This window comes from Lepisosteus oculatus, chromosome 27, assembly GCF_040954835.1.
Source record: "Lepisosteus oculatus isolate fLepOcu1 chromosome 27, fLepOcu1.hap2, whole genome shotgun sequence".
Lineage (NCBI taxonomy): Eukaryota > Metazoa > Chordata > Actinopteri > Semionotiformes > Lepisosteidae > Lepisosteus > Lepisosteus oculatus.
In genome coordinates, this window is record NC_090722.1 from 10,122,803 (window position 1) to 10,138,867 (window position 16,065).

Sequence of the window (16,065 nt, forward strand, 5' to 3'; positions counted from 1 at the left end):
AACCAAGTTCCAACTGCTTTCAAATAAAAACAAAATATTTTTTTTCTGTTACTTTTTATGGTTTGTTTTAAAAATCATGACAAAAAAAAAACAAAAAGGTTGTCGTTTTCTGTGTAGTCTACGATTAAAAGTGAAATTAGGAAAAAACACGCTGCTGTTCCTGCAGCTTCTCCGGGGGACGTGTAGTTCGAAGGCAGTTATATTATTACCGTTTTATTTCAATAGACACGAGTTTTTAAAACAATTTAAATTTAGAAATACGCAGAATATATTCTAAGTGAATCCCGTATCGGTGCCTTGTGGTTAAAAGAGGGTAAAAGGTAAGATACGGTTTCTTATTAATAACGTGTATATTGATCTGAAAGTGACTTGGAAAATCAACGGTTACTCTAGTTTAGTCCCCCGCCTCCGAAAAACATTTGTTACTTGTGGGTTTCGGTGCTGTGCTGTGTAGTTTTCAGCTATTTACAATTTAATGTAAAATGTGTTGTAGTTAGCACTGCAGCCTCGCAGCGCTGGGGTCAATAGCGGGCCTGGGGTGTCTGTGTGGAGTTGATATGTTCTCTCTCGGTTTGCATGGGTTTCCTCTGGGGGCCTCTGTTTCCTCCTACAGTCCGAAGACATGCTGGTGTGTTAATTGGCTGCTGGGAAAATTGGCCCTGGTGTGAGCATGTCTGTGTTTGTGTGTGTTTGTTTCGGTGTGTGCCCTGCGGCGATGGACTGGCATCCTGTCCAGGGTGTACCCTGCCTTGTGCCCGTTAATTGCTGGGATAGGTTCCAGCACCCCCGTGTCGAGGGTGGAGCCCCCCCCCATCTTGAATCCCTGATTCCACTTGACTTCAGCACCATCCCCCAGTCCCGGGCCTTGGGGAACCCCAAGCAGGCGGCTTCTTACAAAGACACACATTAGTCTGACAAGAGCCGGGTCACCTTGTGGCTTTAAACCTTAAGCGATCTGAGTGAATTCTGGTTTAAGACCTATAAGAAACAGGACTGTAGCCCCAGTGTGACTGCAGCCCCTATTGTAACAGTACTGTTCTACTGGACTGGGACTGTAGCTCCTAGTGTAACAGACTGGTCTACTGGACTGGGACTGTAGCTCCTAGTGTAACTGGACTGTTCTAATGGACTGGGACTATAGCTCCTAGTGTAACAGACTGGTCTACTGCACTGGGACTGTAGCTCATAGTGTAACTGGACTGTTCTACTGGACTGGGACTGTAGCTCCTAGTGTAACAGACTGGTCTACTGGACTGGGACTGTAGCTCCTAGTGTAACAGACTGGTCTACAGTACTTTAACATTGGACCCTATTGTAACAGGACTTGTTCATGTACTTATTTATAAAGAAGTTGTAATTGTTGCATTTAAACTGCTGGATGGATGTACAGTATGAATGGATGCCTCTGTCCTGTTGGTTACTGTGCCCAAGCTGTGATGACTCAGGCCAGTAGGAGAGCTCTCGCGGACAAGACGCAGGCGCTGAAGGTGTGTGGCAAGCATCTCAAGCCAGGCGGAGACTGGGACACACACGACGCACCCACCCTGCTGGACTGCCATCGCACCTGGAGCCGCAGTGGCAGGACACAGCCACCGGAGGGCGCTCTAGCCCGCAGGGTGAGGAGACGCAGGACGCGGAAAGAGCGGAGCTTGGCGAGGAGAAGCAGGGCGCTGGGGCTTGAGGACCGCCCGCACTGTCGCCCCCGGCCCCCCCAGCCTCACAGAGACCGCCGCGGGGGGCGGGGTCACGCCTGCGCCTGCTGCCGCAGCTGCCGGGGTCCCCCCCCCAGAGAGACGGTGTTCGCCAGGACCTTGCCCCGCCGGGACCCCCTCGTCATCACGGAGCACCGGCTGATCGGACACCGCGGGCTCTTCAACCGCGAGGTCAAGTCGCTGGACATCGACCGCCTGCTGGCCACGGGGGAGAGGACAGAGGGCAGCGGTGACCCCCACTCTGCCCCCCTCTCCGCTTCTCCCTCCCTTGAGCCCCCCCCAGTCGACGCTCCACCGAGGGACGCTCTCGCCGAGGCAGAAGGCGTGGGCACCCCTGGGTCTCGCCACCAGGAGGCGCCGTGCAGGCCCACGGGGGACAGGGGGCTGTGTGGCTCACAGGAGAGGGACGCGGTCCACCCAGACAGCGCGGCAGCAAGGCCGCAGGCTGGTACCAGCCGGGGTTCGAGAGCCGAGCCAGGAGACAGCGAGAGTGAGGCTCCGCCTGACCCCGGGGGAGACCCCGGCGCCGGGAACGAAGCCCGGACCGAGCTGAGCTGCAGGCTGGATCCCCTCCAATCACACGGCACCGCAGGAAGAGTGGAGTGCTGCCCCAGCACACCTGAGGCGCAGTCAGGGGAGACCGGAGCCCGCCATCAGACAGCACTAGCCGCTCCGACGAAAGCCCAGTCATGTGACTGCCAGTCGCGGTCCGATCCCCTGGCCAGGGAGAGCCGTCTGCACGCGGCGATGGAGGCGGGTGTCAGCGGCGCTACGCCCGAGGAGAGGAACCCCATTTCTGCCCTGGCCTTGCAGCTCTGCCAGGGGCTGGACCTGCGCCCCCTCCAGCAAGGGGGGAGCCTGCTGCAGGAGCAGAGGGAGGGGCTGCAGCGCTTGCTGTGGCAGCATCATGGGCAGCGGCTGGACCTGCACCTGCTGGCAGTGCGCAGGAGACTGAGCTACGCAGGTCAGTCACAAGTGGAGCATAGAGGATATGCACTCATTCGCACACTGGGCATATAGGATGGACACTCATTCGCACACTGGGCTTATAGGATGGACAGTCATTCGCACACTGGACATATAGGATGGACACTCATTCGCACACTGGGCATATAGGATGGACACTCATTCGCACACTGGGCATATAGGATGGACACTCATTCGCACACTGGGCATATAGGATAGACACTCATTCGCACACTGGGCATATAGGATGGACACTCATTCGCACACTGGACATATAGGATGGACACTCATTCGCACACTGGGCATATAGGATAGACACTGACTCGCACACTGGGCATATAGGATAGACACTCATTCGCACACTGGGCATATAGGATGGACACTCATTCGCACACTGGGCATATAGGATAGACACTGACTCGCACATAGGGTATAGAGGATAGACACTCATTTGTACACTAGGCATAGAGAATAGACACTCATTCACACACTGGGAATAGAGGATAGACACAGATACACCAGGCACAAAAGATAGACACTGACACACACTGGATATAGAGGTAAGACACGCTCACTCACACACCTGGTATAGAGGATAGACACCCTCTGCTCCTCTCCTCTTCCCCAGACTCCAGCTCTGAACCCTTGGCTGGCAGTTCTGGAACAAAGCCAGACCTTCACCCCACCAGACCTGACCCGGCCTCATCCCGCAAGAGAAGGAGGAAGCAGGACGTCCCAAAGAAAGTGGAGACTTTGCCGTTTCTTGCTGAGGCATCACAGCAAGGGCCGGCATACAGCGAGGACAGAGACACGGTGAGGGCGGGGTCACAGCGTGGGAGCAGGGACACTGTGGGTGGGGAGTGTCGGGTCAGGGACACGATGAGGTATCAATCCATTTACCTGTCTGAGCCAGGGACCCCCAGTCCTGTGCAAAACAGAGGGAGGTGGTGACTTAATTTAAAGTTAATAAATTAAGGAGCTGTGTTGGGGGTGTCCTCAGGTCATCTATACCAGGAGCCCCCAAACCTGGAGCAGTAGGATCACTGTCTAGAAGGGGTCTCCCATCTGCCCTCTGGCTCTCCGGGGGTGATATTAGTGCTGCTGCCGGCGGGGAGGGAGTGGAGTCTGACCCACTGGGGTCTGTCTTTCCAGGCTGTGCCGTGGAGCAGGAGCGGCAGTCCAGTGCAGACTAGGGGCTCCTCCGCGGGGCCCCTGCCAGACCCCGACACAGCCAGCTCCCCCATCTTTTTCTCGGACTTCACCCCGTCCCCTCCCTTCCTCCTGTTCCCTGCTGGAGACAGCGCGGCGCCCGAGGGCCTGGGGGGGCCGTCAGAGCAGGCTGAAGGCAGCACAAGGGGAGCAGGGGGTCACTTCGGGGCTCCGGAGCGGCGCAGCCCGCAGCATCGCGCTCGCCGCTCCTCGATCAGACAGGCCTACGGGGCGCCCTGTCCCCTCTCGCCTGCCCTGCCTCTAGGGGGCGCACCGGGCCGAGGGGACACAGCCGCGCAGTGGCTCGATCGCGGAGGCTGTCTTCCTGCTGGGGCGCGCAGGCACCACTCTCGCCAGAAGCCCCTCCCCAGAATCGAGAGTCTGCACCTCCAGGCTGACCCCCCGCCTTCCCAGCACCCCATGTCCCCTCCACACCCGCCGGCTCGGCCCCACCATCGATCCATGCCTTACCACCCCTCCTGCAGCCTGCTGGGGCGCCCCTTGTACCCCACTTTCCTGCCCACTCCCTCGCTGGAGCTCAGCCTCAGCCCTGAGCCCTGGAGCTTCCCCAGGATGAAGCTGTACTGACCGGACCAGGGCTACAGTTCGTGAGCAGGAAGTGGACCTACTTGGCAGGAAGGACCAACAGGGCTTCCCTGAGGTGGCCAGTCCCACCAGAACCCACCTCCTACCCCACCCCTATCTCTTCCTCCAACCCCACACTGACCCCACCCCTAAACCTATACTGACACCTGATGTTAATCCCAACAAATTCTGTCCAAGCGCCCACCCCATAGTTACCTGGTGTGGTTCATATTGCACAGCCTGTAGAACAATCATAACTCCAGAAGAGGTTCCATGTATGCATTTGAAAAGTACCATTAAGACTAATCATAGTACAGGATTCAAAAGAGCAGTATTTTTTTTTGTTTTAGCGTTTATTTTGTGCCCGAAAATATTTTAGTAATATTACAATGTTTCTGTTTCTTTTTGTGCTTTACTGCTCAGAATTTCTTTTCCTTTTAGGAGAGAAATGTGATTTAATTTGTTGTAGGATTGGTGTGAAAGCTCTCATTTTTGAGACTTCATTAAAGGGAGAGGCCTCATTGAAGGTTCTCTGTTAACAAATGTCACAGATTGTTCACGGAGACAGAAGTCACAATAAAATGACCACTATCATTTATTTCACCAGTATGAATTATTTATTTAATTAGAACTATTGAAGTGCTGTATAATAAGTGTGTATTTAATATCAATTCAGCAAGAATTTATATCTCCCTAAATATTAGCCTTTTGCTTGTGTCTGTATCAAGTCCTGCACAATACCCATTGCCAATCCAGAACAGATACTGTAGAGTGTTTGCTTCTGCTCTCACTGTATCACTGCAGTCACACTGTGATCTGTGTCAGTGTTACAGGTAGAGTCACAGCCCTTATAGAGTCAGGAGACTCATCTCCCTGCAGTCTGGAGCAGAGAGCTTTAAAGGAGCCCCAGTCTCACTGTGATCTGTGTCAGTGTTACAGGTAGAGACACAGCCCTTATAGAGTCAGGAGACTCATCTCCCTGCAGTCTGGAGCAGAGAGCTTTAAAGGAGCCCCAGTCTCACTGTGATCTGTGTCAGTGTTACAGCTAGAGACACAGCCCTTATAGAGTCAGGAGACTCATCTCCCTGCAGTCTGGAGCAGAGAGCTTTAAAGGAGCCCCAGTCTCACTGTGACCTGTGTCAGTGTTACAGGTAGAGACACAGCCCTTATAGAGTCAGGAGACTCATCTCCCTGCAGTCTGGAGCAGAGAGCTTTAAAGGAGCCCCAGTCTCACTGTGACCTGTGTCAGTGTTACAGGTAGAGACACAGCCCTTATAGAGTCAGGAGACTCATCTCCCTGCAGTCTGGAGCAGAGAGCTTTAAAGGAGCCCCAGTCTCACTGTGATCTGTGTCAGTGTTACAGCTAGAGACACAGCCCTTATAGAGTCAGGAGACTCATCTCCCTGCAGTCTGGAGCAGAGAGCTTTAAAGGAGCCCCAGTCTCACTGTGACCTGTGTCAGTGTTACAGGTAGAGACACAGCCCTTATAGAGTCAGGAGACTCATCTCCCTGCAGTCTGGAGCAGAGAGCTTTAAAGGAGCCCCAGTCTCACTGTGACCTGTGTCAGTGTTACAGGTAGAGACACAGCCCTTATAGAGTCAGGAGACTCATCTCCCTGTAGTCTGGAGCAGAGAGCTTTAAAGGAGCCCCAGTTTCACTGTGACCTGTGTCAGTGTTACAGGTAGAGACACAGCCCTTATAGAGTCAGGAGACTCATCTCCCTGCAGTCTGGAGCAGAGAGCTTTAAAGGAGCCCCAGTCTCACTGTGACCTGTGTCAGTGTTACAGGTAGAGACACAGTCCCCGTGTCCTGGGTGCTGTTCAGTGTGGTTGTGCTGTTCTCGCCTCCCAGTGTAGAAACAGATGACAGATCCGGTGTCATCGCTCAAGCCTGTGTGTGTGCGTGACTCCAGGCAGTGTGTGTCTTGTTTTTGTACTGTGTCTCTTTGCGGTATTTTCAGATACTGGAACTGAAAGTCCTAAGTCCCCTGATCCCCCGCCCTGCCCCGCCCCCAGTCTGACTTTACAGATGCGAACAGTGTGGTTCCTGGACCCAGATGCCTGCCTGCCGAGGTCCTGAGCCCGGTGAGCCCGGACAGCCCAGTCCAGGGCCCGCTGGTCCTGCGGTGTGCTGGCTGGCGTGCGGTCCTGACGAGGTGAGGGAGAGGTGAGGGAGGAGGGGCGGGGGCCCAGGTCTCCTAGACTCTCCTGTCCCGGCGGGAGATTCCGGTCTGGGACAGGGGAGGGCCGAGGTGAAAATAAAGGAATCGGATCCTCGAAGCTGAGAGAGGCCTGCTGAAACAGAACTGCCACTTCCTTCCCTTTTACAAAGAGTCGGTCCACATGCACCAAGGCCAACAAATAACACTGCAGTGGAACACAAGACGATTGTGGTTTTTGTCACAAGACACAGTCATGAGCTTAATAAGCTCTTTTCTGCTGGAATCTTTTCTATATCCTGTTAAAAACAATGCATGTACACACCTTTCACAGACACCTACTGCGATACCACTCACACACCCTCACCTGTATCTTCACACTAACACTCCTTCATCATCATCAGAGCTGGAGAGTCACTGTAGAGACACTCAGTCCAGCTCATCTGTATCTTCACACTAACACTCCTTCATCATCATCAGAGCTGGAGAGTCACTGTAGAGACACTCAGTCCAGCTCATCTGTATCTTCACACTAACACTCCTTCATCATCATCAGAGCTGTAGAGTCACTGTAGAGACACTCAGTCCAGCTCATCTGTATCTTCACACTAACACTCCTTCATCATCATCAGAGCTGTAGAGTCACTGTAAAGACACTCAGTCCAGCTCATCTGTAGTCAGAACATTTATCTGCAGAATATTTCCTGATCTAGAGCTCTAGACTCGAGTGATTCTCTGTGTGATGAAGAACACTCGTCATTGTCTTATTCAGTGCTGGAAGTAGGAGGTGCCCCCATCCTTGTCGGCCACCCCCCGCAGTCCGGGCAGTCGCAGTCCGGGCAGTCGCAGTCCGGGCAGTCGCAGTCCGGGCAGTCGCAGTCCTGGCAGTCGCAGTCGTGGCAGTCGCAGACCTGGCAGTCGCAGACCTGGCAGTCGCAGACCTGGCAGTCACAGTCCGGAGTCACAGTCCGCAGTCGCAGTCCTGGCAGTCGCAGTCCGGAGTCGCAGTCCGCAGTCGCAGTCCTGGCAGTCGCAGACCTGGCAGTCGCAGTCCGGAGTCGCAGTCCGCAGTCGCAGTCCTGGCAGTCGCAGACCTGGCAGTCGCAGTCCGGACAGTCGCAGTCCGCAGTCGCAGTCCGGGCAGTCGCAGTCCGCAGTCGCAGTCCTGGCAGTCGCAGTCCGGGCAGTCGCAGGGTTAGAATTGGGATGTGATGAGAATTGAGATCAGTGGTGGGGTTAGAGTTAGGGTTTGATGAGAATTGAGGTTAGGGGGTGGGGTTAAGTTGCAGGGACAGCCAGCAGGTTTTTATGGGTCTCCCCATAAAACATTTCTACTGCACTACAGTGTGAATAAGGTTCTGCTGCAGTACAGTGTGAATATGATTCTATTGCACTAGTGTGAATATGAATCTACTGCAGTACAGTGTGAATAAGATCTTACTGCACTACAGTGTGAGTATGATTCTACTGCACTACAGTGTGAGTATGATTCTACTGCAGTACAGTGTGAATAAGTTCCTACTGCACTACAGTGTGAATAAGACTCTACTGCACTACAGTGTGAATAAGATCTTACCGCACTACAGTGTGAATACGATCCTACTGCACTACAGTGTGAATACGATCCTACCGCACTACAGTGTGAAAAAGATCTTACTGCACTACAGTGTGAAAAAGATCTTACTGCACTACAGTGTGAATATACTGTAGGACTTTAGCAGTACCTGTCCTTCCCGGCTCCGTCTGTCTGCAAGTCCCTGTCTCTCCTGGTGAATGTCCGGCGATCCTGTGCCTGCAGTGCTCTCACTCGCACACAGACCTCAGTGCCCGTTCTCTCTCACGCACACACATTTCCACACTCTCCTACTTACTGCCAAGGAACTGAAAGAGGAAGACACACACACAAGCCGAGATACTTACAAACACAAAAGCAAGCACAAAAATTTGCACCAATACGTACATGTACACAAGCACACACAAAAGCACGGGCATGTGCACATACTGACACACATGTACACACACACTGAGAAACCCCACACACACTGACAGATACGCCGTGAAACACACACTTGTACACACACTGACAGACTGACACGCTCACACATGTACACAAAGACAAGCCAACAGACACACAGTCAGTTATCTTGTCCACATCATCATGACAACATTTTCACCAAAATCAGAAATGAAGTAAGACATTAAGACAGCCCAGACCTGGAAGTGTGGATTTCTTTATTAGTTTTCTGTTTGAACAGTGGTGCCAGAAACATCACAGCAGGGCTGGTGACAGTGAGAACAGCAGGAATCGCAGAGACCACGATGTGATGACGACAGAGGACACCCCGTGTGTTGAAACTGGGGAAGGCTAAATTACTGAGCTCTGGATCCACATTGTTCTTCAACTACCTGGACTCGTTTCCAGACTGATCAGAACCAGCAGATCTGCAGGAACCAAGTGACCGCTGACATGCGTCTGAGTCTCATCCTTCACCTCTCACACACCACACATCTCCTCTCCTTCCCTTTCACAGCCTTCAGAGGGGTCAGTGAAGGCATCGATTAATTAACCAGGGGCTTTTGGAATCGGACTCATTAATGACCCATGGCTGTGGGGCAACACTGAGCCAAGACTGGGCTCAGGACCAGTGCCCATCAGAACAGTGCCGTGGTTCTGGGAAGAGGTTGGACTAAAACAGGGACACCTCAGAACCAACAGCCATCAGTTTAGTTTAGTTTAGCTTGTGTACTGCTTTGGGAGAGACACTGGGCCAGTGGCTGGCCAGTACACTACTGCTCTGGGAGAGACACTGGACCAGTGGCTGGCCAGTACACTACTGCTCTGGGAGAGACACTGGGGCAGTGGCTGGCCAGTACACTAGTGCTCAGGGAGATACACTGGGCCAGTGGCTGGCCAGTACACTAGTGCTCTGGGAGAGACACTGGGCCAGTGGCTGGCCGGTACACTAGTGCTCTGGGAGAGACACTGGGCCAGTGGCTGGCCAGTACACTAGTGCTCTGGGAGAGACACTGGGCCAGTGGCTGGCCAGTACACTAGTGCTCTGGGAGAGACACTGGGCCAGTGGCTGGCCGGTACACTAGTGCTCTGGGAGAGACACTGGGCCAGTGGCTGAACAACACAATCCATCTAATGTACATCCAGGGAAAGTGGCCAGACAAGGCTGCAGGTAAAGGTGAGTGTGAAGAGGGAGTTTAGTTCAGACTTGGGTTTGAGGGGTCCTCCCAGTCATGTGATCAGCCTCTTAACTTCTGCTCCCTGGCCATCTGGCACAGACCGCAGTGAGAACAGCACATCATCACCACCCAGTCATCACAGATTGAACCCTGAAAGATTAATACAGGGGTTAATACAGACACCCTGACTGGACACTCCAGTACATTAACACTGCACTGAGAGAGAGAGGGGTTAATACTGACACACTGACTGGACACTCCAGTACATTAACACTGCACTGAGAGAGAGAGAGGGGTTAATACAGACACACTGACTGGACACTCCAGTACATTAACACTGCACTGAGAGAGAGAGGGGTTAATACAGACACACTGACTGGACACTCCAGTACATTAACACTGCACTGAGAGAGAGAGGGGTTAATACAGACACACTGACTGGACACTCCAGTACATTAACACTGCACTGAGAGAGAGGGGTTAATACAGACACACTGACTGGACACTCCAGTACATTAACACTGCTGATGGGTGTAGCCCCTCACCTCGATGCTGTACTTGTCCCGCATGCTGGTCCTCAGGGCGATGAGAGCTCCTGGCAGGAAGGGCAGACAGCAGCTCTCACCCTGATCCTGGGCCACCTGACAGGCCAGGATACAGGGGAGGAAGGTCCCACACAGGCCTGCAGGCAGACAGACAGGGGCAGTCAGGGAGAGAGACAGGCACAGATACAGGCAGACAGGGATACAGACAGACAGGGGCTGTCAGAAAGACAAGCAGAGATACAGACAGACAGGCAGGTAGAGACAGACAAGCAGGCTGTCACAGAGACATAAGGAAGTAAAATAGACTTTTAGAAATTCAAACTTACAAACAGACTCACAGTCAAACTCAGGCTCACAATCACCAGACTCAGAGACAGACACAGACTAGCAGACAGTGTCACAGACAATGTCACATATAGACAGACTCACAATCATATGCACAAGTACACAGACTGAATGCAGTCAGTCGGGATCACAGTCAGATAGATTCACAGACACACAGTCAGGCTCACAGTCAGACAGACTCACAGACACACAGTCAGGCTCACACAGTCAGACTCACAGATGCCACAGTCGCCACAGCAGTCGCAGATGTTGGAGCTCCAGTCGGAGGTCGTCCTGGAGACGGTGTAGCTGGTGACGGTGACCTGGGGCTGGGAGTTGATCACTTCTGTCTGATAGGCCATCGCTCTGTGCGCCTCGTGGTCACTGAGTCGCCTCCTGTGCTGTTGACACAGGTAGCGCAGCTGTTATTGAGCTGACAAACACCAGCAGAAGGAACCAGATGCATCCTGGGAGAGGTGGTCAATTCTGAGGAAGAGGGACTCACAGGCTGGTGGCCGGCAGGCAGGGGCAGGTAGGTTAGGACAGGCTTAGGCCTAGAACTGGGGTAAGGTGAGGGTTTGGGCATGTCAGAGTGTTTGCACAACCTCCTGATCGCCAGGCAGGGTCAGATTTTCCCTCCTCACTCTGATTTGTCTCTAGGGATCCGGTCCAGTAGTGTCCACTGATGGTCATTTCTCCTGTTCTGTGCGTCTTCTGTCTGCTAAGTCACATGCTTTTCTCCCTTCAGGACACAAGGGGGCGCTCTTTTTAAGCTGTGCTAACAGCAGTGAATGATGCAGACATGGAATTGATCTTATTTCTCTTACAGGTCTATCTTGTCAACCTGTTACTCTTACAAGCAGGACTAGGGCCCGCATGAGGTCCTGGTACTGGAAAGAAGAAGTGGTCCGGACTGGACTGGGCTGGGCCTGTCCAGCAGAACCTGGAGAATGAACCTGAAAGAATCAAATCTGGGAGGTCAGGAGTAGGGGTAGGAGAGGGCTTTTGTTCTTGGCTGTAGTTAAAAACTGCAAGACAGCTTGGCTACCTAGATACCTACTTTAGGTATTTGGTTGCCTAGGTACCCCTAGCTTCACGTCAGAGCGCAGGAGCAGTCGTCATGGGCGAAGCCGGAAAAGAGATTTGAAGGGCACAACACCTCACCAGGCACAGCCCACCTCAACTTCTCAACGAGAGCTTTAAAGGAGCCCCAGTGTCACTGTGACCTGTGTCAGTGTTACAGGTAGAGACACAGCCCTTATAGAGTCAGGATACTCATCTCCCTGCAGTCTGGAGCAGAGAGCTTTAAAGGAGCCCCAGTCTCACTGTGATCTGTGTCAGTGTTACAGGTAGAGACACAGCCCTTATAGAGTCAGGAGACTCATCTCCCTGCAGTCTGGAGCAGAGAGCTTTAAAGGAGCCCCAGTCTCACTGTGACCTGTGTCAGTGTTACAGGTAGAGACACAGCCCTTATAGAGTCAGGAGACTCATCTCCCTGCAGTCTGGAGCAGAGAGCTTTAAAGGAGCCCCAGTCTCACTGTGCTCTGTGTCAGTGTTATAGAACTGCAGAGACTGATATGACCTTGCCGTATATAGACGTAGTTACAAGGTGCCACATAAAGATAAAATATGTTTGCTCTGGCCAGCACAAGCACAGGCAGCTGAAAAGCAGTGAGAAGCCGTTAGCGCTGAGCGCCGTACCTGCTCGATCCGGTTCTGTCCGTCTGTGGGCTCGGCTGGCCGCTGTGTGGACCCGCAGTGTGCTGGCAGGAGTGAGGGGTGAGAACTGGCTGGGGAGGGCTGCTGGGACACTCTTATACCACGCGTGGCGTCAGCACAGCCCCGCCCCGCCCCGCCCCCGCTGGCGCCGCCGTTTCCTGGGAGAGGGACCCCCCGCCCTCCCCTGGGACACGCCATCGGCCTGTTTGATTACCTGGGTGTTTCCGAGTCCCCTCCCAGCCAGGCAAACACCCGCCATCCCAGCCTGGAAAGAGCAGAAACAGAGAGACACTCTCCACTGGGAGAAGAGATTCAGTTCCTCCAGCCTGTCAGTGTGGGACCTCCCTTCAGACTAAAGAGACTCAGTTCCTCCAGCCTGTCAGTGTGGGACCTCCCTTCAGACTAAAGAGACTCAGTTACTGTCAGATTCCCAGGCAGCCATGTCTTTAAAAGGGGGGCGCAGTATTCTAATGGAGGTCTAACTGGTTTGTCGGATTGTCTGCTGTAACACAGCTGCCCTGGATGCGAGTTCAGCGCCAGGAGATCGGGGTCACATTGCAGCAGCAGCTGTCCTAAAATGGGGGATTCCCCCCTCCCCGCCAGCACCCCATAACCCTCTGTGGCTTGGCGTGTGGCGTGAGCCGGGAGCAATCTCGGGCTGGCCTGTCGCCATGGGAACTCCCCCGCGAGCAGTAACCCACGTCCACCCGCAGCTCCGCAGGCCAGAGCTGTCCAGTGCTGGCCAGGGCATGGTGGCCATGGCAGCGGGCGCCATGGCAACAGGCGCCAAACAAAGGCGCAGCTGCAAGCACACACGCCGCCGAGCCCACAGCCAGATAACGTCGTCAGGCAGGCGGGGGCCGACCGCCATCGCGAAGCATGGGCCGCGGCCGCCGGACAGCCAGCTGAAGGAGATGCAGTGTGGCAGCCCGCCTGGCCCGGCAGGAGCTGAGAGTCACGGGTCTGAACCCAGTGAAAACTGAACTCAAACCCATTGTCTGTGAACATCAGGCCCGATCGCAGCAGCGCAGACGGGAGCCCTGTGAGAGTCAGGCCCGATCGCAGACGGGAGCCCTGTGAGAGTCAGGCCCGATCGCAGACGGGAGCCCTGTGAGAGTCAGGCCCGATCGCAGACGGGAGCCGTGTGAGAGTCAGGCCCGATCGCAGACGGGAGCCCTGTGAGCGTCAGGCCCGATCGCAGACGGGAGCCCTGTGAGAGTCAGGCCCGATCGCAGACGGGAGCCCTGTGAGCGTCAGGCCCGATCGCAGACGGGAGCCCTGTGAGAGTCAGGCCCGATCGCAGACGGGAGCCCTGTGAGAGTCAGGCCCGATCGCAGACGGGAGCCCTGTGAGAGTCAGGCCCGATCGCAGACAGGGATGTGTGTCTTTAAGAGCTGGATGTTTTCGTCCGGCAGGACTGAGGGACCTCTATCTCTCTTTCTGACAGAGCTCTGTACCTGGGGCGCGGCACCGCAGTGAGGGGCAGCAGGCCCCAGGTGACGTCATCCCTCTGTGAGGCCGCGTGCGTGGGCCTTGAGCTCAGTTTCGGGGTGTGCTCTTGTTTACTGAAGGGGCAACGCCTCTCTGCTGAGTCCTGTGGGAGGGGCAGGTCACGTCAGGAGTCAGAGGAACTGCCCCAGGCCCAGGCGATTCCGACCCAGCTGACCCCACTAGTGTGCCACAGCTCAGCAGCCTCAGGTGACAGCAGCTATAGTACGCCCCCGGAGGTATCGACAACACTGTTGTGAGTGCTGTCAGCACTGACCTGCCGGGCCCAGGGTACACATTCGGAACCGGGACACCAGAGCTCGGACCACATCAGAAAGCATGATCACACTAACGAGCACAATCTGAGCTCGCTCGTCAGTACTGCGCCGACCGGTCACTCTGAAGAGCCCGGTCACAGCTCGCTCGTCAGTACTGCGCCGACCGGTCACTCTGAAGAGCGCAGTCACAGCTCGCTCGTCAGTACTGCGCCGACCGGTCACTCTGAAGAGCCCAGTCACAGCTCGCTCGTCAGTACTGCGCCGACCGGTCACTCTGAAGAGCACAGTCACAGCTCGCTCGTCAGTACTGCGCCGACCGGTCACTCTGAAGAGCGCAGTCACAGCTCGCTCGTCAGTACTGCGCCGACCGGTCACTCTGAAGAGCGCAGTCACAGCTCGCTCGTCAGTACTGCGCCGACCGGTCACTCTGAAGAGCCCGGTCACAGCTCGCTCGTCAGTACTGCGCCGACCGGTCACTCTGAAGAGCGCAGTCACAGCTCGCTCGTCAGTACTGCGCCGACCGGTCACTCTGAAGAGCGCAGTCACAGCTCGCTCGTCAGTACTGCGCCGACCGGTCACTCTGAAGAGCGCAGTCACAGCTCGCTCGTCAGTACTGCGCCGACCGGTCACTCTGAAGAGCGCAGTCACAGCTCGCTCGTCAGTACTGCGCCGACCGGTCACTCTGAAGAGCCCAGTCACAGCTCGCTCGTCAGTACTGCGCCGACCGGTCACTCTGAAGAGCGCAGTCACAGCTCGCTCGTCAGTACTGCGCCGACCGGTCACTCTGAAGAGCCCAGTCACAGCTGGCTCGTCAGTACTGCGCCGACCGGTCACTCTGAAGAGCCCAGTCACAGCTCGCTCGTCAGTACTGCGCCGACCGGTCACTCTGAAGAGAGCAGTCACAGCTCGCTCGTCAGTACTGCGCCGACCGGTCACTCTGAAGAGCGCAGTCACAGCTCGCTCGTCAGTACTGCGCCGACCGGTCACTCTGAAGAGCCCAGTCACAGCTCGCTCGTCAGTACTGCGCCGACCGGTCACTCTGAAGAGCGCAGTCCGAGCGCGGCAGGCTGCTCCCATGATGCTCCAGGGCAGGGAGCTTTCACTTCCTGCTGCCACCTCTCTGACTCACAGCCTGAGGGCTCCAGCCTTCCTCTGCTCTGTCCTTCCTCTTTCCACTGCTCCTCTCCTCCCTCTCTCTCCTCTCCTCCCTGTCTCTCCTCTCCCTCTCTTCTCCTCTCTCTCCTCTCTCTTCTCTCTCAATTCAATTCAAAGTGCTTCATTGGCATGACCAGTGAGTACAATCAGTGTTGCCGAGAGCAAAACAAATACAATTAACATGAAACATCTACAGACATTTACAACACAGACACAACCATACGATATTTACATATAAACATCTGGAGCAGTACTGGGAGACAGGCTCACTGTCTGTTCCTCTCTGGACAGCCAGGTCTGCCTGTGTCCAGTGTCTATGGCCAGGCTGTGGTCTCTGAGCCTGTCCTCTCTGGACAGCCAGGTCTGCCTGTGTCCAGTGTCTATGGCCAGGCTGTGGTCACTGAGCCTGTACTTTGTCAGGGTCTGTTTCTCTTTGCTGTTATTTAGCTTGGTTAGATATTTGGCTAGTTTGTCCAGTGTGTGTGTCCAGTCTGTGGTCACTGAGCCTATCTCCTCTGGGCAGCCAGGTCTGCCTGTGTCCAGTGTCTATGGCCAGGCTGTGGTTTCTGAGCCTGTCCTCTCTGGACAGCCAGGTCTGCCTGTGTCCAGTGTCTATGGCCAGGCTGTGGTCACTGAGCCTGTACTTTGTCAGGGTCTGTTTCTCTTTGCTGTTATTTAGCTTGGTTAGATATTTGGCTAGTTTGTATTGTCTGTTTAAGGTTCTGTAGTATTCC

At 54.7% G+C, this 16,065-nt stretch overlaps 2 protein-coding genes across 4 annotated transcripts; one reads left to right on the plus strand and one right to left on the minus strand.

The window, feature by feature from the left end:
• The first annotated feature begins 2 nt into the window (after window positions 1-2).
• On the plus strand, window positions 3-5,070 carry prr19 (proline rich 19). Of its 2 annotated transcripts, XM_069185431.1 has the most exons (4): window positions 3-320; window positions 1,432-2,676; window positions 3,307-3,491; window positions 3,831-5,070. In XM_069185431.1, the coding sequence occupies exons 2-4, from the start codon at window positions 1,437-1,439 to the stop codon at window positions 4,473-4,475; spliced, it is 2,070 nt and encodes a 689-aa protein (XP_069041532.1). In that variant the 5' UTR covers window positions 3-320; window positions 1,432-1,436; the 3' UTR covers window positions 4,476-5,070. The 2 variants fall into 2 exon arrangements, with proteins under 2 accessions (XP_069041532.1, XP_069041531.1); XM_069185430.1 differs by lacking the exon at window positions 3-320 and having other exon boundaries at window positions 664-2,676.
• Window positions 5,071-8,847: 3,777 nt separating this feature from the next.
• Window positions 8,848-13,195, minus strand: cnfn (cornifelin). Of its 2 annotated transcripts, none has more exons than XM_069185247.1 (4): window positions 12,393-13,195; window positions 10,930-11,092; window positions 10,368-10,504; window positions 8,848-9,972 (listed from the first exon to the last, which is right to left on the minus strand). In XM_069185247.1, the coding sequence occupies exons 1-4, from the start codon at window positions 12,606-12,608 to the stop codon at window positions 9,883-9,885; spliced, it is 606 nt and encodes a 201-aa protein (XP_069041348.1). In that variant the 5' UTR covers window positions 12,609-13,195; the 3' UTR covers window positions 8,848-9,882. The 2 variants fall into 2 exon arrangements, with proteins under 2 accessions (XP_069041348.1, XP_069041349.1); XM_069185248.1 differs by having other exon boundaries at window positions 10,930-11,087; window positions 12,393-12,463.
• Between the last annotated feature and the right edge of the window lie 2,870 nt (window positions 13,196-16,065).